The sequence below is a fragment of the Lathamus discolor genome, chromosome 3 (assembly GCF_037157495.1).
Source record: "Lathamus discolor isolate bLatDis1 chromosome 3, bLatDis1.hap1, whole genome shotgun sequence".
Classification (NCBI taxonomy): Eukaryota; Metazoa; Chordata; class Aves; order Psittaciformes; family Psittacidae; genus Lathamus; species Lathamus discolor.
Window position 1 is genome coordinate 66,964,725 of NC_088886.1, and position 23,546 is coordinate 66,988,270.

The 23,546-nt window shown below is 45.0% G+C and overlaps 1 protein-coding gene and 1 pseudogene across 8 annotated transcripts in view; both read right to left on the bottom strand.

Moving 5' to 3' along the window:
* Positions 1-767: 767 nt before the first annotated feature.
* Positions 768-2,208, bottom strand: LOC136009985 (uncharacterized; annotated as a pseudogene).
* The window catches only part of HDAC4 (histone deacetylase 4), a 217,326-nt gene continuing 194,612 nt past the window's right edge, over positions 833-23,546 (bottom strand). For all 8 annotated transcript variants that reach the window (XM_065669699.1, XM_065669701.1, XM_065669694.1 and 5 more), the window contains 5 exons: positions 15,464-15,582; positions 13,124-13,257; positions 8,021-8,105; positions 6,569-6,710; positions 833-6,077 (listed from right to left, as the gene is read on the bottom strand). In XM_065669699.1, coding sequence (XP_065525771.1) covers positions 6,038-6,077; positions 6,569-6,710; positions 8,021-8,105; positions 13,124-13,257; positions 15,464-15,582 — 520 coding nt within the window. In that variant the 3' untranslated portion in view covers positions 833-6,037. The remainder of the gene's footprint in view (positions 6,078-6,568; positions 6,711-8,020; positions 8,106-13,123; positions 13,258-15,463; positions 15,583-23,546) is intronic.

Below are 23,546 nucleotides of genomic sequence, written 5' to 3' on the forward strand. Positions count from 1 at the left end.
TAAGAACAGTGGCTTAGGTGGACTTTGGCCATGATCCTCCTTTTCTCCTTTTCCAAGAGGAAAGGCATATGCATCTGGACAGCTCTGTCCCTGCGATGCTTTGCTGCCAAGATGCTCCGAAGATTGCAAGTTTTTCCATGTGCTCTCCCCTACCCCTGCCCGTGGCAGGGACTTGGAACTGGATGAGCTTTAAGGTTCCTTCCAGCCTAAATCATTCCATGATTCTGCTTCTCCCACCTTAACTTGAAAGCAACACTGAGAAGCTCTCCTGAGCCTCAGAGAGTGTGGGCAAGTACAAAAGATCTGCTCAGACTGGGCATGGAATGATCTGTGGGTTTGGAGGAGAGCAGAACTGGATAATGAGGCATGGAAATGCGACTTGCCCCGGAGCGGCAGGACATCTTGGGAGGTGAAGGAACCAGCTTGGGAACCGGCAGGTATATACCCAGCTCCGGCTACAGCAAAGGAAAGTACCAGCTCCATGAGGCAGAAATGGAATGTCATATTTTCCCTCCATTGGTTTTCCTGGTTTTCACTCACTGGTGGCTTTTGTGGGGAATTCAGCTGCTCCCAGAGATTTCCTGCTGGGAATTCTGTTCTTCCATCACTCTACAACCCCTATGTGCACGTGTCAACACACACCTAGGAGCAGCAAGGAAACAGGGCAGAAGCTCCACCATGGGCATCCTTTGACCAAAAAGCCACTTCAAGCACCAAGGTCTCATTCACGACCTCAAGAAACCGCTTTGCTTAAAGCAGCTGAAAGCTCACATCTCCTCCCCCCCACCCCCAAAGGCACCAGATGAAAAGAAGCTCAGCAACAGAAACCAGGGTGGTTCTATAATTAACTTTGTCTTTTTATTTACACCACAAGAATAACAAGTTGTCATAATGTGGTACAAAATACTGGACTCCTAATAAAGTTGAAATCGAAGTCGGTACTGTCAGAGAAAGACACCATTGGCCAGTTCGAAACAAAAAAGAAAGAGAAAAAGAAAAAAGGGAGAAAAACCCTAAAAAAAAAAAAAAAAAAAGAGCAAAATAATAATTAAAAAAAACCAACCCAAAACAACAAATCCAAAATGAAAACAAGGAGGAAAATATTCCAAACTCCATCAAGGAAAAGAAAGGACCATCAGAAAACTTAGCACGAGGAATGCTACCATCACTTAAAGTAGGGTCCATACAATCTAAGAGCGAAACTGTGTCTAAATTACAGCGCAAACTGGGAGCTGCTACCAATGGTGACGTCATACTGAGCATGTATTAGGTATAAAGTAGAATATAATATAGTTACAACTTTTTGATACTACATATCTGTAATAAGCTCTCGGGTGAATAATGTTTCAACCCCTTCCCCCCCACGCCCTCCCCACCCCACTTTTTATATATATATTATATATATAAGTTTGTCATCCTCATAAACTGGAAAATAGCGCCTCCACTATGGAGCACAGAAAAGTGTTAACTTATTTCTTTCTTTCAATAGGATACTTCTTTCTCATCAATATCAAAGACAAAAGCGAAGTGCAGGCTGAGAACGAGCCCCACTCCGCCACAATGAAGAAACACGTTTTCCTTTCGCTGTAAAGTCTTGTTTTTAAACCACAGTGTTGCACAGTACACGACTGCTTTTAAAGTGAAACCGAGCAAGAATACATCATGGAAAAGGAAGCTTTAGAAAAGTTCACGCAGCTGTGCTGAAGAGTTAACTCGTTGAAGTCCTCCTCATTCACCTCCTCGGAAGGAATGACTCTTAGCTGTTGCCAAAGGGTTGCATCCAACCTCCCCACCCGGCCGAGAAAGCAAAGCAAACCTCCCAACCCAAACGAAAAGGAGAAAACTTAAAACCCCCAAATGACACAGGCAGTTTTGACTTGGTGTGTTCTGCGTAGTCGCCCTAAAAACACTGTTTCCACATAAATACAATAAGCTCTATTATTGGTAAGTTACAAGTGCTAGATAAACATCTTTTTTTCTTCTTAAAATGAGAAATGTTTAAGTAGTCATTTTTCATCTTTTTTTTTCCTTTTTTATGTATTTTTAACAATAAAAAGCACAATTTCTCAGTTAAGTTCAGTAAGACGCAAAAAAACCCCCTTCCCACTCTCCTTCCTTCGCGTGTAGCTGTGTAGGTGCATATGTGTGTGTGTGTGACAACAACATCCCGACCTTTTGTCTCTGCAAATGCCACGAGAAGAAAAACATAACACCCCCCCCCAAAAAAGAAATAGTCAAATAAAAGAAAACCAACCCAAAAAACAACCCCCAAAACCACACGTTTTTTATCCTTTTCTCATTTCTCAAAGCTGCCAAGTTTGGCGTGCAAAATCTGGGTACAATATAAACGCATGCCAACCTTACAGACCATGCAACCTCAAGGTGTAGGAAACTTAAAAAAATAGATTCATATATATCTTTATCTATATATTTATATATAGCAATGCCCGGAAAAGACGTGGGCCCAAGAAGGTTTACAAAAGGAAGAATGGAATGAATACATGGCTGCGACTACTAAAAAAAGGAATGTTTTGTCTCGAAAGTAAAAAACAAAACACAAATCCCTCCCGACCCCCATAAAAACAAACCACTAAACCCCAATGATTACTTGTGTACTGCAAACTGGGCCTTGCTTCTCTGTAAAGAGGATTGAAAGATGCTCCTTTCTTTCCAAGCAGGTACAAAGGATGTGCTGGGGGCAGCACCGTGCTGGGATGCAGGAGCATCCCGGGCTTCCACCACAGCAAAGTCATCTGAAATGAAGAAGCTAATGGCTCAAAAGGTGAATAAACCTCAAAACAAGGGCTCTTCCCCCTCCTTCTCTGAGCCTGCCCTGGCCCTGAGGATCATCCCCCCTCACATCAGGAGCGGGCACCGCTGCAGAACAAATTCACGTAGGTGGGAGTTAGGAGGAGATGAGCTTTGATGTCTTGGGGAAGGGGGGAAAATCTTTCCATCCCTGGCCAAAAGCTGAGTGAAAACGATGGAAAGAAATGATCCTGACAAGCTCCTCTGATTCCCACAAAGAAACCGGCTCAGCATGGTCAGCAGGCGGCTCTCGGAAAACACAGAAAGAAAAGCAATGGCTTTGCCACAACCAAGAGAAGAAACTACAACAAAGCCCCTCTGGGGAAGAGCTGACGAGAAAGGATGGTATAAACATGGTTGTTACTGCCCACAGCGTGGACACAGCGAAAGGAGAAGTTAAATCAGTTCACCAGATTCGGCAGTCAGGTTCATTTTAGATCACAGCAGCAAAGTGGTCAGTTGAAAGAAACAAACCCCCAAAACCACCACATCTCCAGGTACCTCTTGTTTTGACACAGGAAGATCACTTCTAGACTATGCTGAGGATGGTCCTACACGACCGAAGCTATTCATAACTTGAACAAGTACTTGGGTTTGCAAACCTCAAATACAGTAGTGTCTGGTTTGTAAACTGCATTCTAAATCAAGGAAGAAAACACAAAAGACTCTTGCATTTGCTCACAACGCTTCCAATTCCTCCCATGAGAGTGAGTCCTGAATGGAATGAAAGTGGCTTCTTCGAGAACTGGAAGGAAGGAAGTAAGTTACTGGAAGTGACCCTGTCAGTCATCATTGAAACAGAATCAAATGAGAATTACAGAGAGAAGCTACACTTGGTTGTTGTGAGGAGGACTGTGTGCTATCCTACACTGCTGTAAGAAGGCATGCATGTCAATCCGGGCTCCTCTGTGCTGCTCCAACTCTTCGCGGCAGGGCTCTGCTGCTTCTCCCCTTCCTGTCTGCAGGAATGGGGAGTGGGGCAAAAATACCTTCAGGAAAAGTTCTCCAACCCTACCAGCGATGGGAAGAAGAAGAGGAGAGAAAAAGAGGGAGAGAAAGAAGACACAGGGAGGTGTGCGTGCGTGTCTGTGTGTCCGTCTGTCTGGCGGAGAGAAAATGCCAGTTGTCCCATGAGTGTCCCACAAGCCTTTCCCAATGGTAGGCAGCACCAGGAGCCGCCAATAACCCTGGCTTCGATCCATGTGGAGGACAAAGACATCACCCATGGGAACACTACTATGTTGAAGGTAAGAAAAACTCTTATTTTCTTTACACAGCTACTATAACAGAACTGAGGCAATATACAGTCGGCGGTATCATTACACAAAAGAGCCCATCCCGGTTCCCTCTTCCTTGTTAAAACGCACCCGTTGTGGAAAATAAACCTCTGCCATGGTTCCTTACACCTGCAGAAAGCTGCTCACTGTCCAAAAGACTCAAGGAAAAGACAAACCCAAAGGAAAAATAAACAAGGCAAAAAAGAAAACGTGGAAGTGAGAAAAGTGGGAGGGGAGGAAAAAAAGGGGGTTCGATGCTATTGCCATTCGGAAACGAAACCTGCCAAATGGAAAGTAAATGTCAGAGTCACACAAACAAGGCTTCTGGAGGGTTTTGATATAAAAATTAACATCAAATTCATAGTCTTTGTTATAAAAAACTTTTTTTCTCTCTTTTTGTTTTGATAGAAAAAGGATCACAACTAAAAACCTTAAATTAAAATACAAATGTTTAAGGGTAGTTGCCCAGTGGCTTAACGTGTTGGCTTTCTGAAACACTTCCCAACTTGTCATCTCCAAAGTCCTTGACTTTCAACCTGGATCCTTTTCCAAAAGCACCTCTTACATTCCAATTCACAAAGCTTTCTCTAAGGAGCTTTCCAATGGCTACTGTTAAGAGTATGCATTTATTAAATGTAGTTTTCTATAAATGCATCCTAAATATTTTGTTCTCCGTAAGAATCCGGTTTTCTAAGCTTGGAATACATTTGGAATATACATTATACACATAGATAGAGTTATACCTAAAAATTTAAGCAATATCTCATGCTAGCTGCTTTTCATAAAAAGCATTCCAGTCTGAAATCCTGCAGTTGTAGTCTAATACATGCTTCAACAACCAAATTGAGAAGTTCAATTCAGAGATAACGTAGAAGAGAGAAAACGTTGGAAAAGTGGGTTTAAAAATGGCTGAATTTCAAAGACCCAACAGTATTTGCCACTTTTTTTTGGCAACTACCTTAATTTTTTTTTTCTCTTTTTTTTTTTTCTCTTTAAACAGCAATGAAAGAAACCAAAACAAATCCAAACTTGGAGAGAGTTTTTGGAGACGCTCTGTTCAGTTGATGCCTGCTTCCCACCACCATGCCAGCACAAGCCAAAAAGTCGTCTTTCCTGATGGCAGTTCTTGGCTTTCCCAAGCAGAGGGAAAAAAACAACTATTGATGAACTGCTGTGTTCTTTGTGAGTGTTTTTTGTGTGTGTGTTTTTACTTAAGGCATTGTTCCTCAAACTTCAGAAAATCCAGCTGCACCATATCCATCCATTAAAAAAAAGGCACAAACTCATCTTCAGATGGCTTTGGAGACAATAAAGCCGACTCCATCTGGGCTGTTTCCCCCCTTTCTCTTTCCCTTTCCTTTCGCTGTTAAGATGAGTCTCTCTTTCCCTGTCCCTCCCCGTTAAAAGACACCATCTCACATTGTCTTGCTTTTGACAAGCACGTCGTTGACTCACAGGCAGGCAAGAGCCGTTGGAAAAATCCAAGAAATGAAACTACACGATGGGTTTGAGTGGTTCAAGCGGAGATTGCTGAATCGTGGGTGATCAACTTGGAAAGCACCAGTTTTACTGTAAAGGTTTGTTTTCTTTCCGGTTGTGGTGTTCAATCTTTGACTTTGTTATTTCTTATCTCTTTTCATTTTATGGCAACTCTGCCAAAGACTTCACGGGCTTTGCTCCTCTTTGCTGTTCCCACTGAGGACCAGAGGAAAAGCGCCCAGTGGCAGTCCTTCACTGCTCTTCACCAGCATTTTTCTGTTTCAGCAAATAGATACTGTAGACGCATATAGATATGGAGAGATTGTTTTCTGTTGCTTTGTTTTACGCCTGGTTGTCCTTCTGTATTCTGGAGAAAACCATGACAGGACGCAGGAGTAACAAGAGAAAGCCTCTTGGCAGAGCTTCAAGACAGAAGACGAACAAACAAGAGAACTCCAGCTGGAAGGTGAATGCTACAGGGGAGGTTCCTCTTCCATGGGTTCATCATCGGGTCTGAGTGATTTCACAGCCGGGCAGGTAGGATGGGAATGGGAGGAAAGAGAGAAAAGAGAGTTGAGCACACAGAGCTGGACAATTTGTGGTGTAAAGTTTTATGCCTTATGTTCGCACCCCCTTCCCACCCAGGCAGTTGCACTCAGCTACCTCACCTGCAATTACAACTTGACACCAAGAACGGGTTTTAGGCAATCTGTGCAATGTTAACATCTTCTGCAGCAAAATCATTTTCCTCTCGCAGTCTAAACCCATGTTCAGCTCCAGTTGGAGCAGAAGGGTCAGGCACAGTATGCCTCATACTAAGGTCACACTGCTCACAGCACTGCTGTTCTCCTGCAGCCCAGGAGGTCTTTAGCGAACCCACAAAGGACAGGAGATATGGGGAATGTGTGTGATAGCTGAAAGAGGAGGATTAACCGAGAAAGCTGCCCACCACAGCTCATCCTGACTGTGAGATGGGAGGACAGACAAGAAGGAAAGCAACTCACCTCTTCTCAGCTGGCTTCACGCCTACTGACAGAGATGCCATGGCTGTTACTGTCTCTGCTTCCTCGTTCTCACACTTCTGAGCCTCAACCAGGGAGTACCCCACCGTGGAGGCATAACGCTGGAGTGAATGCCAATACTTGCCTGGGGTAGAGGTGGGAAGAGAGGCAGTAAGGTCACCTGTGCTGTTAGAGGTCCAGCACCACATTCCCACTTTCCCAAGCCCAAGAGATAGCTGAGAACTACCTGGGAAAGACTCAACATGCCTGTGCAAAATGCAACCCTGATCTGCCCTCTCTCTCAATTCAAGAACTATCTTGGAGTCCCAGGAAGCTGCAGGTTCCTGGGAATGTATGCCAAGGGAGTCCTTGGCTTGTGAGCCAAGGACAGAGAGACCCCTGTGAGATACATGCCATGCCACTCTAACAACAGAGGAGCTGCTATGTTTAAACCATTGTCCTGTCACCACAGTCCCTGATGAAGAGTCCCTCTCCATCATTCTTGTAGCCCCCTCCAGATACTGGAAGGCTGCTCTGAGGTCTCCATGCAGAATGTACAAGGAGTGTCAGAGGTGAGAATCCAAGCCGCACAGAATTGCAGATCACCTCTCTGCCTTAATGAAATGAGGTACTTAGGTGCTTGAAATAGAATGACATTTCCTTTTTCACTTCAAAACCCTCAGAAACATTCAGACCTAGAGAAAAATAAGCAAGACGGATGTAGTCCAGATTTGGGCTGGATATCTGCATTCAGTTGCTAAGTGCCCCATTCTTTGTAGGCAAATCACCCAAAACTGAAGAAGTGTAAGTTGCATTTCTCTTCTATGGTGGAACTTTGCTACCCTTTTTCAGTGGAAAGAGCACAGGAAAGCTTTAGAGGGAGAGAATGGAGACCAGTCCCCTCCAGCCTTAGACCACAAACATTTGAAGTCAGAAGATGTCAGGACATAGCAGTGGGATTCCCATGTTACTCCATCTCCCAAGAATGTCCCTAGGAAAGGGTCAACTACAATGATTTCAACCTCCCCAGCTAAATATATCAGCAACTTTAGGCCATACTCTGTTGAACTATCCATTTATAACTAATGGGTGCCACCACATCCAACAAAACTTAACATCACTCAGGGATACCTGAATTACTTTTGAAGGGATAAAAGCCTGCTCTAAGTGCAGGACAGCCTGTCCCTTACTGAGATTTTAGAGGTTTTAATACTAATTCCTCCCCAAATGCTAAAGCATTTCCCTGAATCAAGTGCTTGCTGTGCATTGCTTGATCAACACTTGCAAGCACAGCAAGACCAGCTTGCAGCTGCACAAATGCAGGTCACAAGGGTAGTGACCACCCATAAACTAGGACAAAAGCACACAGAGTTGTCAGTATGATGGAGCAGTCAAATGGGTGTCCCACAGGGATACCCAGCTGGAAAGCAGCTGGGTGACTGGGGCTATACTCACTGTGTATCTCGATTACTTTCTCCATTGAATGCACGGCATTAGCATTTGCTCTCTGCTGGAAAACCTTTTCTGGAAGAGGGTCAAGCTGGGAAGAGAAAGGAACACCAAAGAAATGTTATCTTAAGAGACCAGACACCTCCACTTCACTCCCCTGGTTCCTATTTCTCCACCTTCAGTTAAATAGGCAAAATACACAGACTTCCCAAGTGCTCTTGTGATACTCAGTGCAGTCTCCTCCACCCTGATGTTCCTCCGCACATAAAATGCTGCAGCTCAGCAGCTGTGCAGCACAGAACCTGCTGCAGCCACTGATGTAAACTCAATGTAGAGGCACTATTACACAGGCCAGACAGAATAAGGCCACTATTACTATTATATAAATACCTAATTTGGTGTATTAACTCTTACCACCAACCCCCACCATTCTGAAGATGGGGAGCTTCACTGAGCAGCTTGCCACTGCTGCGAAAACAGAATTCTCCAGCCCATGGGTGCGAATTAAGTCCATGGGTGTGAATTAAGCTCTCCTGGTGAGGAGGTGGTTTTGCCTCTGGATCTGTATCTTTGTCAGAGGTCCCTGTATCCCACTGGGATCAGTCAGGGAACACACACCTCTGCTAAGCGGTGCTGGTTCATAGCAGAGACTGCTGAGCCCACACTTTGATTAGCACAGTTGGTTTAAATAAAGGCATTAAATTGCTCCTAAGTTAAAAGCACTCAAAAGCCAGAAGCTTCTGCAGACTTGAGACTTGCTATATAGAAAAGGAATGTCCAACCTAGGTGCGTGTATTGCTTGGTTTTGGATACAAGCTCTCCTACCATGCAGGAGAGAGCTGTCCTTTCAGTCTGCAGTCAGGAGGTTACAAAACTACCTCCTGACCTACCAAGGATCCACTTCATCTTTACATCAAGCATGGACAAATGCACCTATGGTGACTGACAGGAACTCCAGAGCTCCCTTCAGCAATGAAGGGCATCACTTTTCCCATTTCTTTTCAGAGGCACGAAAGTGCTCTGGCAGCCAGGGCAAGGGAAAGGAATGAGGAAAGTGGGAGAGCAAGAGAAACGCTCTTCATTCTTGACAGCATTCCCTCCTATTTTCTAGGAGATAGAAAGCTGTGTCTGTATCCATCCCAGCCCCAGCAGCCTTCAGTCAGTACAGAAAGAGAGAAATTAGATCAACCCCCATGACAACTATATTCTTCTGCCAACTGTTCTCTTGCCCTTTATGAAGTTATTAAACCTTTGAATGTTGTAGTTATGATGCTTTGATTCACAGGAGGCAAGAAACCTGGGCTCAAATCAAACTAACGCACAGCTACTTGTGGTTCGTTTGGTTTTGAAGACCCAGCAAAGACCCTAAGATCCATTTCATGCGGCTCCTGCAATCCTTTGGAAACAGCAGCACAATAATGATAAAAAGGTCTTCCAAGGAGCGGAGATGGGGTTATTTGCTTTCAACAGGTGACAGTGCAGAGATTCCTGGTTTCTTCTGGCACAGCAGAGGTGTCTGCTTGGTACATAAAGATGTGCCAGCAGAGTAACCCTGCTTGGCTCACATACATGGTCAATGGCTTGGATTAGACCTCTCACAACCAAATAAATCCTCAAAGTAAAACTTACAGCAGCTCTGATGCTCTCCAAAGCCCATCTTTTGTTTCCTTCTTTCCCCCTGACCGCTGTCCCTACTTCTTCACCAAGAACATGGAATTCATCACAGACCTCCAAAGCTGGGTATCCAAAACAAGGGATATCCTTGTGTTTGAAAACAGTGGCCGAGGCCCAACCAGGGTTATTCCCCATCAAAGCAGCAGACACAGCTCAACAGTTGCAAATAGACAAAACTGACAGCAAAGTTCAACTGCAACTTGTGTTCTAAGCCAAGAGAAGCTCCAGCCAAGAGATGTGCTCTTATGACCATGTGGCAGCCATTCGCTAGGTCTTCATGAGGACTGGAAGATGCTCCATTCCACATTTAATAATCACAGATGGTGCTTTTTATACCTCTTTAACAATAACGCTGGTCCAGACTGGCTTCTGTATGACAGAAGTGAAGGCAAAAGCAATTCCCGGACGTATCTTTAAGTAAGAGCTTTCTAACGCCTCTCAGTCGATCTGACAGAAAGCAAGCAACATCAGGCAGCCCAGCCATACGTGAATCATTTCCATTGCACACTCCTCCCCTTGAAGTAATTCACAGACAACAGCTCTCCTGGAAAAGGGAGGAAACGCCTCCAGGCATTAGGCAAAGGTGTTATGCCACTGCTTATTTTCACCTTCTTGTTTATTTGGAATGATACCTGGATTCACCTCCTGATGGTTGCTGCTTCCTGTGCCCTCCAACCCTGCTATCAGAGGCCCCTTTAAGTCGTGATGGTTTACTGGTCTAAATTACTATAAGCACATCTTCCCTGCATCATAGAATAGCTTGGATTGGAAGGGACCTTTAAAGCTCATCTAGTCCAACTACAAGCAGGGACACCTTCAACTAGACCAGGCTGCTCAGAACCACATCCAGCCTGGCCCTGGATGTCACAAGCCCATCTTTGATTTCGCAGCTGAAGTTGTGTTAGTGTTGCACAGCTGAGTTTGCAACCAAAGCAATGTACATTCATTTGCAAGCCACCTTACCTGGCACTAACTGATTTCACATTAAAATGATCTGCTGCAAAGCTAAAGCTCTGGTTTAATTTCCTGGACAGTTGGGAACAAGACAGCTCTTGCCTTCGCCTAACACTGCATAACGCAAGAGTTTTGATCTCTGCCTGTGAACGCAGACACTCTGGGGACTGGCACCATTCCCTTCATTTCCTACCATTCCCTGTGTAACTCCAGCATGGCTCTTCAGGAGGCAAAGCTCCCCGCAGCCCGTCGCGGCCGCAGCTGGCTGTCCATGTGCACGCATGCAAGAGCCTCTCACACGCTGTACATCAAACTGCATCAAAGGGCCGCGGGACAAAGCAACAGCAGTTCCCTCCAGCTTCCTTGTGTTAAAAAGAGGGCATAAAAGAGCTTGATAAAACTAGTGTTTCCTGCTTTTTGATGTGGGGGTAAGGCAAAGAACATGACTGTGATCCCTGCACAGCCTTAGAGCCCACCTAGGAAAAGTGAAAACAGGTCCATCTCCAAGTATTTTAGTCCCTCAGAGCTGTCCTGATGCAGTGATGAAAAGTGCTTTTTCACCTTGAAGGATCATTATTAACTCTAAGTGAAACTACTCAGGCAGTTGGCAGCATCCAAGCTATTGTGAGTGCTGAGAGGCTAAAGCCTCGCACTTCCAAACGTGTTTGTGGCTTGGATCAGGCACTTATTTATTGCACACAGATCCTCACACCACACTGCAGTCACCTGCCTGCATCACAGGAGCACGTTAAGCAAGAGGAATAACATCCTTCACATGTTTTTTGTTCTGTCTCCCCTTCAAAGGGCATCCTGCATTAAAACCATCTGCATCCAGAGGGGCTGAGGAATTGTCTGTGGTGACAACAGTGCCATCAGCTGCCACCTTGAGAGAGATGGGTGCTGCAATAAAGACTTCACTGCTTCCATGCTGATGTAGTAGTTGTCTCATGAGATTTTGGCTGTCCCAAGAGCTGATCACAGGCTGGACTGTTGGATCAATTACCTGTGCTGAGAACTGCCTGGCCAAGCACGAGGATGCTCTCTGCGTGCTTGGAGATGGGATGCTGGATGATAGAAGCAGATGCTTTTTATAGATCCCAGCTGTTTTATCTCTTGGACTGATGAGTGAGGTTTCCCCAGGCACTGTTGTCCTTCATGTGGAGTGTGGATACTACAAGACAGAGCACTTCTACAACAAGCTGGAAGTAAAACATAGCTGATCTGCACCTCCACACAGATCCTGCTCCCTGTTTGTGGTGGCTCACCACCATCCCCAGAAGTAAGTTCCTGCTGGAGGCAGACCCCAAGCTAAAACACTGCTTGGCCTCTCCTCTTTGTGGTGCTGCACCGTCAGGTGTTGACCACATCCTCCCTCAGCTCCTGCTCCCAAGGGCTCTACAGCAAAGGTGGTGATGAAAGACCCTGGATGTGCTCTTCAAGACAGGTGAAAGTTTTAGGAGGAAACACCTCCTTTCACCAGGACAGGCAGAGAGATGTCTTGTGGAAGAGGCCACTGTCTTCAGAGGTCATCTCTGCAGCCTACTCATGTCTTGCTACTCTCCCTGGCCTTTGAGATTTGTTTTTTATGGAGGGCAATCTCTTACCTGAAGAGGAAGCCTAAAAACATTCAAACACACGTACTTCTTTCCCCTCTGCTGCCCCTGCTTCTCCACTAAGAACACGAGTTTGTCACAGATCTCCAAAGCTGGGTATCCAAAACAGGCCGTTAAGGCTGCCTGAGGTTTCACGGCCACCCCTGACTTCCAATTGGGGTGGTTGCTTTTCCCCCAGGGCTGAATTATTTAGCTCTATGGACTCACACTCTGCTGTTATCACAGAATCCCAGACTGATTTGTGTTGGAAGACACCTTAAAGCTCATCCAGTCCCAACCCCCGCCATGGGCAGGGACACCTTCCACTAGAGCAGCTTGCTCCAAGCCCCTGTGTCCAACCTGGCCTTGAACACTGCCAGAGATGGGGCAGCCACAGCTTCTCTGGGCACCCTGTGTCAGCGCCTCAGCACCCTCACAGGGAAGAGCTTCTGCCTTATAGAGCAATACAGCAATAGACAGAGCTATAAAATATAACATCAAGCTAAAACACGAAAACAATGTCAAGCAAGCTGCCTAACACAGCAAGCACAGGCTGTTGGTGTGAATTAAGTCATGGCAGGGGCAAAAATGATCTTTAACGCTGTAGTACTAGAGGGGGTCTGCAAAAAGGAGAGCTGGCTTGGACAGTGAATTCAGAAAGCAATTCAAACAGTTCTTCTCAAAAGAGCAGAAAGCAACGTATTAGCATAAAGAATAAACCCTAATTCAATTCTTAGTGGTTTCAAGCCTTACAATACACATTATTAAACACAGGTAGTGAAACAAGTAAAGCATGCAGTGTTTAAATCAATGTGCGTCAAAAGGACCCAAAACCAGAACAGAAATGAGGTGGAAGTTGTGGCTCTTGGTTTTTTGCATGTCTTCGTACCTCGTTTCCCAGCAAAGCAGAAACACAAGCTTCGGAGGCATCACAAATAGCCGTCAGGTCATGGCCTCCTTCGAGGGCCAGGACAACGCGCCCCCCAGCCAGGCCCATCAGCTGCTTCGTCAGGTACCCGAAGCCTGCAAAGAGGGAAAAGAGGAAATGCAGGAGAAGGGCAAAGGTTGTGGCTGGAATCAGGCTCCTGGCAAAGGATCAAAGAATTATAGAGAGGAATTACATCATATTAAAAAACCACAAGGGATCTGAAAGGACTCAAAGCATAATATAAGCCAGGTTGGATTTTAATATGCTTGCTGCAGAATTCCAGCCATGGTTCCCTGATGGACTGCCTCAGCCGCGTGTGCATGTGTTGGGATGGATATATATCTGCCCCATGAGCTACAGTGGAGTTTATCCCAGGTGAGAAGCAGCACTGTCGCTCCTAACTCCCCTCAGTGTCCCAGCTTAAATATCATAGAATCCCAGCCTGGTTTGTGTTGGGAGGGACCTTAAGGTCATCCAGTACCAACCCCTGCCACAGGCAGGGACACCTTCCACTAGAGCAGGGTGCTCCAAGCCCCTGTGTCCAACCTGGCCTTGAGCACTGCCAGGGATGGGGCAGCCACAGCTTCTCTGGGCACCCTGTGCCAGCGCCTCAGCACTCTCACAGGGAAGAGCTTCTGCCTAAGAGCTCATCTCAGTCTCCCCTGTTCTGGCAGGTTAAAGCCATTCCCCTTGGCTGGTCCCTACAGGCCCTTGTCCAAAGCCCCCCTCTGGATTTCTTAGTAGCCCTTTTAAGGTATCAAAATAATTATATATAAAAAAGTTGAAATAAATATATAAAAATGAATATAATTGAAATAAATATATATAAAATAAATAATAACTATAGCAGTGAATAGCTCCTTTGGAAGGAAGGAAGGAAAGAGGGTGGAAGGAGGCAGCTTTATGCCCGCTTTGGAAGATGCTGTCAGAGCAGTCATGGGGGAGGGAGGAGGAGAAGGGGAAATCAGTCAAACTGCTGCTGGTGCTTTCAGCTGAGATAGCAGCATCGGAGTGCCCCAGAGATATTTGACATCTAGTTCTTAACAGACATTTCTTCCCATATATAATACACTATAAAAATTCCTGGGGCAGCCAGGACTTTGATCAGATGACACACAATACATTTCTACCCTTTAAACAAAACAGAACCAAGCTGCGAGGGTTTAAAGAATACGGCCTCAAAGCAGCATCCCCCCCTCCAAAAAACCTCAACACATTCAAACAGAAGAAAATCCAGGGCATTTCTCCCCCCACCACCCCATCCATGCTCCCTGCTTTCTGCTTTGTAGTGACCTCCACGAGTGCCTTTGTGAGCTAGCAAATTAACAGCCAGGCACCAAGATTCATGGCTGAGCCCATAACATTTAGTGTTAGAATAGCATTTAGAGTAGCAGAGCATGGGTAATTCAACAAGCAGGTAAACAAGACCTTGTCATTACAGTGTTTCTGGACACCTTAAATAACTTATCTCTAGTAAATCTCTCTCACTTTATTCCTATAGGAAGTTTATAGGCTCAGCTACCTTACAAGGTTCTCAAGTTCACTGCACAGAAGATTCCTGGCTGAAACAAACTCTTCAAAAGTAATAATAAAATCCTTTTGCAAGAAAAATTGTCCTTGCGATTGACTGCAATGAAACAATGCTGGGAATAAGCACAGCATAACCAAGTGGAGGAATTTCAGTGCATCTCCTGTGCGGTGTAAACCACCAAAGATCTAAAGCTAAAGGGAGGTTCTTGTGGGCCTGTATCACTGCTGCAAAGGTGGAGAACAAAAATGTTCAACTCTATTTTTTATTATATTTATATTATTTATAATTTATATTTTATAATTTATCATATTATAGAATCTATAATATAATTATAGATTATTTAATTATACTCCAGGTATCCTGGAAGAAGGAATGGACTTTGGCTACTATTCAGAGCAAGGTGCCCTGTTTACATCTAGCATTGCCTCTTTCTGCAGTTTGCCGTTAGAACAACTGAAACGCTGTGATTCAGCATCTGTCTTCCGCATGTCAAGATGTGACTACAACTGAATTGGTAACTTATTTGCAGTCAAAACTGAAATATTCAATGCTTCAAGGAACTGAGTGCTTCAGCCAGACCAAAATATACACAGTGCAGTGACAAAACACATCAAAATACAAAGGAAAAGGCTGCAAAGTTTGCCATGGAAATGAAGGAGCTGAAGGACAGACCCCAAAATGTAAAACCTGCAAATAGTGTACTTTAGTCCCTAGGACAGCAGCAGTTTACACCAGTTTCAGCTCTCTGCTCTTGTAAATCCACAACTTACATTTTGCTGATAGATTATATCCTCCAAGAGGTGTGGGATGGCCTTCAACTGCATCAAAACCAGATGACACCAGCACAACATCTGGGGCAAATTCGTTGGCAATGGGCATTACTACCGTTCTGCAACACAAAGTTAACAATGGCAGACACGTTATTTTGGCTCAGGAACACTTAAACCACCCTGAACAAACCCCTTACAAAACCTTGTGCTATCATTCCACAGTTGGAAAGCCCATCTCCTACCTTTTGACGAGGAGAGAACACCATGCAGTACAGCTTGAAAGTCAATCTCATGTTTACTGTTATCAGTGAGGTCTATTATTTTCTCAACAGCAATACATTTTGACCAGGGAAATAAGTTGTCATACACTGTGTTTCCCATTTGGGATCATGTCTTGCTTTGCACAAGGGGATAAGGAGAAAACAAAAGGGCCTCTGGCACAGCCTGCAAATCCACCTAGGAAACCCATCCAGTGACTCGTGGTCCTTGTCTCTGTGTTCTCCTCTGAAATTCCTCCTTTAGCCTTCGCAGCACCTACAAAGCTCTTTATTTTTCCCTTGCTGCACTTTTCATTGACCATAATGAAAGGCTGGGGATGTCACACAGGGCAAAAAGCTTTCAGAGGCAAATGCTCTACCCAAATACACCTCTGCAAACTCTGGTTCCTCATCCTCTGGCATTTAGTTCACTGCAAAAAATGGCCTGAATTGCTTAGCATCCATAAACCATTGGCTGTTAAGGCTGGTATTTAAATGAAACATGAGGTCTGTGCCTGTTGTTTCTCAGCAAAAGGCCTTTCCCTTGTGGTTTCTCCCTTCAACCTACTCAAAACCAACACAAGGTTGCAAACACCCCACTTCTCAAGCCAAGACATCACGTAAGTGGAAATCTGAGCAGAGGAACAACTAGTTGCTTCTTCATATAACAGCTCCAGCACAAACATGGCAGAATCGAAACTACAGCAATTAAAGAAGTCAAAGGAAGGGAGCTTGGTAATGAACAAGATGCAGACACCCACACACTGTGCTCTGACCAACAGACTGTTGGATGAACTCCTTCTCATCTTCACGTTGGGGTAAATACACACAAGGGCTTGAAAGTTGTTTTGAAGTCTTCCATTGGGCACTGATAACAATAGGAAATGGTGGAAAAGCGAGGAGGTGAACAGATGGTTGTAAACCTCCACCTCAAAGCCCTTCATATAGAGTGGTGTTTTCCAAATGATGGGGTTTTTCTATTAGAAATGAATCTTGAATGTATCCCTAGGGCAACCTGCCCAGTGCCATCCCTTGCTGGTACTGAAGACACCAGCTTTTCCTTACTTCCCCAGCCTAGGAAGAGCTGCTGGCAAGGTTAACTTTCTAATATATGGAGTTATTAATATACCAAAGCATGAACCTGTAAATATCTTTGCATTCGCTTTTATTGAGTAGAGCTGTTACGTGACACTCCAAAACCCCAAGAGCGAGCCAAAAAAGGTCTGTTTAGTGCTGAGATTGCTTAAGTGCTATCAAGACACCCATAAAAATTCACATCTCTTGCTAGAATGCTGTTAAACAGCCACAAGACATCTGCTGGTGTCAGCAACTTGTATCAGCCCCAGCACTGATCTGAGCTGACGCACAGGGTTTACTTTTAAATGGAGTATTAACATCTACCACTCAATAAGCTTCTAGCGTCAGTCGAACCCATCAAGCAGTTTCCACTGCCACCACTGAGCAGGAAAGCAAGGACATGACGCATTGCATGGTCTGGTCAAGGCACTCAGACATCCCGTAACCCAAAAGAAGCATGTCTTGAGCTTTATGTTTTGCCAGCTGATTGCCACATTAACCCAAGAGCCTCCTGCAATCTTCGCACACACACAAAGACCTAGGCAAAAAGAACCTGATTTTCTTTCAATTCTTACAAAAGCTGGACGAGTTTGAATTCTTTTCCTTACAATCGACAAAAATCTGTTGAGTGCAACCCACAGACATTTCAAGGAGAAACCACCTCCTTCACAAAGGACTGAAGCAGCAGTTTTGAAGCAAGTGCACATGGGAGAGTTCGATCCCCCCCCCCCCCCGCCCCGCCCCAAGCTCTGAACTACTGCTGAGCTTGAATTCTAACCAAAGAAAAACTGCTAAAAGAACCAGATTTCCTCCCCATCCCCTTAAGTTATATTACCACAGGAGCTGCTAGTACATCAAGTGATGTGTGGGATCACTGTATGATGGTTGCAGAGCAAGCCCAAACCTGCACTCCTGAGCTATGGGCACGGTCTGTCCACAGCCCCAGATCAGTAACCATTTCTGGGCTGCGGGACAGCTCATCGAATCCCAGCCTGGTTTGTGTTGGAAGGGACCTTAAAGCTCATCCAGTTCCAACCCCTGCCACAGGCAGGGACACCTTCCACTAGAGCAGGGTGCTCCAAGCCCCTGTGTCCAACCTGGCCTTGAACACTGCCAGGGATGGGGCAGCCACAGCTTCTCTGGGCACCCTGTGTCAGCGCATCAGCACGCTCACAGGGAAGAGCTTCTGCCTAAGAGCTCATCTCTGGCTCCCCTCTGGCAGGTTAAAGCCATTCCCCTTGTTCAAAGCCCCTCTCCAGGTTTCCTGTAGCCCCTTTAGGCACTGGAGCTGCTCTAATGTCTCCCCTTAAGGAGCCTTCTCTTCTCCAGGCTGAACCAGCCCATCTCTCTCAGCCTGGCTCCAGAGCAGAGCTGATCCAGCCCTCGCAGCATTTCCACGGCCTCCTCTGGACTTGCTCCAACAGCTCCATGTCCTTCTTGTGCTGCTGCCCCAGAGCTGATCAGGACGGCAGGGGGGTCTCACAAGCTCTTATCAGCTCATCTGCTGACAGCCAAGGACGAATGAACAGGGACAGCCTGCGAGCAGTGCTGGTGATGCTCTGCTGAAGGTCTCCGCGGTGACAGCGGTTTGAAGATACCCTCTAGTGGCACAGCCAACACACAGCCAGCACTGAGATTTCACCGTGATCCAAAGCTGTATAAACTTCAACCAGAAACTGCTGCTTTTTCTCTCCTAAAAGTGAATCCATGGATATTTCACAGCAGGTAAAAAAAGCTGCTTAGAGATGTCCAGAGTTTTCTACAGTGTCGGATGGGGTGACCTTCCAGCTACAACTGGTTACTGCAGCAAGTACCCTCAACTCTGGGCAATTATTAGTGGTGGTCTGTATAGACACAGTAGGTTTTAACAGGTCCCTCAGATATTTAGGAAACATGGGTCACAGATCCCTATGTTTCCTCATCCAAGAGGAGCCAGGACAGACAGACAGTTTGTGCCCATGGACAAGTGCTGCATAATGCCCATCCCAGACAGAACCTATCCAGGAGCTACGTGTGTTGAGAGGAGAAGTGCAAGGTGACAAGGTGTCAGAATAAAGATGATGCTTTTGGTACCTTGACCATCACAAACTCATTCAAACACAACCACTCTCAAAACCAGACTTGAACCCTTTCCTTCACCCAATGCCTCCCACCCAAAATCTCTTGCTTCTGACTTTCTCCTAAATCCAGTACTCCAAACCTGCAGTCCTAACTCTGATGCTCTCCAGGTACGTAAAGCACCTCTATCTTTGGACATAAAACCTGACCCAGAAGGGCCAGAGCCCTTCTGCCTCTCAGCAGTCCCTCACTTTGCCTATCAATGACTATCAAGGAGGTGAGCAATTTTGTCTGCATCTTTTAATGAATGGCTGAGGTGGCTGTAGAATTACTGAGGAATGAAAGGGTTTGGAACCCTCAATATTCATTCAGGCCACACACAAAGGTTCATATTTCCTAAATGTTAAAATTTACATCCTAATGTAAAAGGGTTGTTTTGCTTCCTTAAAATAAACTAAATCCTTTCATTTAATTCTGATTGCAGCTAAGCCGAACAGCTCGGCATTAAACCAATGGCTGTGGAAAGCAAAAACTACCCCTTGTGTTCTGCAATCATTTGGGAGAGAAAAAAAGAACCCAAACAATGATTTTTGATGTGTTTTCCAGAAGACTGGGTAATTTTTAGGCTGCTATTAGCCAATTCACCAATTAAATGTCTAATAAATGACAGGCAGATTAAACAGTTCTACAGAGGATTTTTTCTTGCTTTTAAATGCTCAATTGCAGAGAGGAAATTGGCGAGATTTAGAAGGTTGAACACTTTCTTTCCAGAGACTTTTTCCCTACTGTTGGCCATATCTATATCTGTATCTACATCTGTATCTAACAACACATTATCTGTTGCTCCTACATCTAATCCTACATACCTAAGCCTCCGTCTTTGTTTCTCTAAGCAGCCATTGCCACAGCCATTTACTATGTCAAAAGGGATCAGGAGTTTGAGGACAAAATCAGCATCAGGAGAGCATGAAATGTGAAAGACAGAAACAACCATTTCAGGCAAAACATCATCTATCCGGCCTCCCTCTTACTCACTCCTGAAATGGTTTATGGATTGAAGGGAAAAACTAAATCCCCCCTCCAAATTGGCTCCTGAATTCACTGCATGCTTCAAAGCAGGAGGAGGGACCTTTCAAATATAGTCCTGGCTTTTGCTTCTGGTTGAGGTGTTTGCAATAAAACTACTATGGAATCAAGCTCTATTTGGAATTATAATTGTGGACGAGACCTCAGGGTAGGGGAAAAAAAATCTCTGAGACAACACAACTGCTGGAATCAGCAGGAAAAACTTGCTTATAGTAAATTCAGAGTAAAACTCCCGTCAATAAAATAATACCATTGAATTTCACCAAGTAGTTGCTGGGTTATAAGTGTAATAGGGAACTAGCTGCAGTCCTCGTGGTTTTACTGCAGGTCTCTTAGCTGGGTTTGCACACTGTGCCTTTGAGGATTTCTAAAGCAAACCTGCTTTCTGCTTGTATAACAAGTGAGGGAACAACAGACCCTGGTAAAAAAGAAGAAAGAAAACCCCCACGAACACGCTGGATTTTACAACTGTTTGTTTCTATAGCTACTGCATAACAGTGCTGAACACACGCTGATGAGTTAAGGGCTTTCGAAACTATATACCCTGCATTTCTCACATTAGAGTTTAACACATTTCTGCCTCATCTGTGAAATATGTATTGCCCACATACTTTAGTGTTGAGTTCAGAAGTGGGACCTTCGCCCAGCCAACGGTCAGCTAAATTAGAATGTCACGCTGTCTCGGGCAGGCAGAGCCCGAGAGCCACGATGGGGATGGAGAAGCGCCAAGCAAACTCCCCAAATCCCTTCTGCACTTCCTATTAGTGACCAGGGTGACTCCACCCTATACCCCCCCCTCCAAACACAGTAATCATGATATCACCCCAACCTTGAGACAGGGCAGCCGGTGATTTCAGCCCTCAGTTATGAAGACAATAAGTGACAAAGCGCATGGTGAGGCTGTTCTCTGCTCCGTGTTAACTCTTTTTCTCACTTTTGAAATGGCTTAGCAGGCTTAGTAAATACGAAGAGGTCAGGCTGTCCTGAACAACCCAATGCCGAACTGCAAGCATGGGGAGGCTTGTATCTGTAGAGTACTTGTCAATAGCAAAAATACTTGATGGAAGTTACCCTCTGTTCTTCAAACAGAGTAAAACAACACTGTAAAAGGGTTCCAGTGTGGGGATGATAGGATTCATTGGGGTTATTTATTCACACATCAGAAGACTTATTGCTGAGGCCAATGATTAGTTCACATGAGCATATGCTTTTATCAAACCCACACACCAGCTCATCTTGAAATACAACCCAAAAAATGAAAAGCATGTTGCTTGGTTTTTCTTCCGCTTTGTTTTTACATAGAAAGAGGGATTTCTTCCCTAAAAGCAGACAAGCATGTCAAGAGTTAAGGCTGAAGAAAAGTCTATCAGTATCTTTGCCTAGCTCAAAGGATTTCCACTGATGCCTCTGCAGACTTCAAAGCCTCACAGTTTGGCATTTGGACTGGTTTGAATTAAAGCTCGGTTCTCCGCTGTGAGTTTCCAAGTTCATGGCGAAAATGCCTGCAGCTTCTGGAGTTCATTATGGCCAATTTTCTTATCTTTTCTTCATCTTAGGTTTGATCCCCAGCAAATGCAACGTGGCATTCGATGGGGTGGAATAACAAGGTGCTGCCTTGAAGGCATGCATTGTCTCAAGGGGCTAACACAAGAAAAGAAGGAGGAAAAAAAAAGGATATATGACCCATTCCCTTCACTTTCTAACTCTCAGGGGACTATAAATTGCAAACTTCAAAGCATTATTTTACATTAAAATCAATAGAAAGATTCGGTGGGGATGGGGGGGGGAAATGTTTCTCAAAGAAGCTGGTTAAGATTTAAAAAGGTCACTTGATAATGTATTATCATGACCAGACTTGGCATAAGATGAAAAAAACCATCCAATTTAACTCCTTGACTGAAGGTGTACACATGGGGCAGACTACGGGAAGTGCTACCTAAGAGGATGAGTCACAACAACCCCCAGCTTCCCAACATCCCCCCCCCCCCAAATAAAGGCTGTGACTAGCTCCAAAATATGCTCCCCAAATAGCTGCAGTCTCTGGGCAAAAAGACACCAGTGCCTGTTAAGGAATGGTTGGCAAAAGTCTTACTGTGCAGACGGAGCAATTTTCCAGCAGCCTTGAGATTCAATTAATGTTTAATAGCAAGTATGTCACTCTGTCAACATACTTCTAACTGGTCTCTTTCTAATGAAGAGATCAGTCTCGTTGACTGCTGGGATAAACAGACTTCCACTCTGGAGGAAAGCGCTGCTTTCCTGTAACAGGAATAAAACAGTGAGGCAAATGACACTTATTTGACTAGATGTGATTTTAAACTGCACACGTTCTTTGAAGGCTTTTTAATAGCAGGCTGAAGAGTAAGAGCTCTTTTTGCTCTCTATAATGGAACACAAATACGTGCACAGGGAAGGACAGAAAATAATGCTCTCAGATTTTTAATGCTCTTCCATGAAGGCCAGATTTCATTCGCATCCCATGTTTTGGCAAGTGCATGTCTCTGTGAATGCACGCAGGGTGGTCGCCAAAAGTCCACTAAATCTGGTTTGAGGACTGAAAACCACTTCAACCCATAGCTGTTAAAAGACAGGCCAGCTGGAGAGGATGAACCCGCAGCACGGGGGTTAAGGGGGTAGAACTGGACAGCCTAAGAAAAAGCAAGCCTCTACATCCGCCAGGTCAGGGAATTGGATTTGCTCTCCTGGAAAGAGTAATCTGAAAGGAAAGTGTGGTCTCACAGCAGCCCCTATTCACTCCTGCATTATTTACGAGTTCTCCTCTACCCACAGATCCACCCTCATTTCACCTTGGTATTAACGCTGCTTCCATCATTAGTTTTAATACCTCACTTTTCCCGCTCTCTGAAGCTCTGGCAAATGCATCATGGCCCCTGAATGCCAGAGATGTACATTGCCCCACTGGGGTATTTTGCCCATTAGGTACTCAGAGCAGCAAGATATGTTCAGCCAACACTCTTGCAGTGCTCCCATAGTGACACTGCTCAGACAGACCACAACCTGGGTGTCCATGACCATAGATCAGCTAACATGTGTTCTCATTCATGCATCTCTTCTGATGATGCTGGTATGAGGAAGAAAATAAGGATCAGATCAAAGGACTCCCTGCAGATACCTCCCTGTGATCCTCAGGTATCGCATGCTTCTGTGAGCAGAAGAAGATGAGGAGGACATCAACAAGCGGCTTCATCCCCATCTCCATCTGGAGAATCAAACGATGCCAGGGTTTTTTTGAGCATGCTTGGATATACTTGTACAACCCAGCACAGTGGTTTGTATCTGGCTTTACTATTACTGCTCATGAATGAGGATATCCCAGCAACACATGAATTCAGCACCACAGCTTTGCTTACCTTCATTCACACTCTGACAGTGTGTGATGAGTAACACTTAGTTAAGAGATGGTTGTGTTTTTATTCATAACACAAAACATGCTGCTTCTGAGGAGAAACCAGAACCCAGTAAGAAAAGCACAGACCCAGCCTGGCCTTGAACACTGCCAGGGATGGGGCAGCCACAGCTTCTCTGGGCACTCTGTGCCAGCGCCTCAGCACCCTCACAGGGAAGAATTTCTTCCTTATATCCAG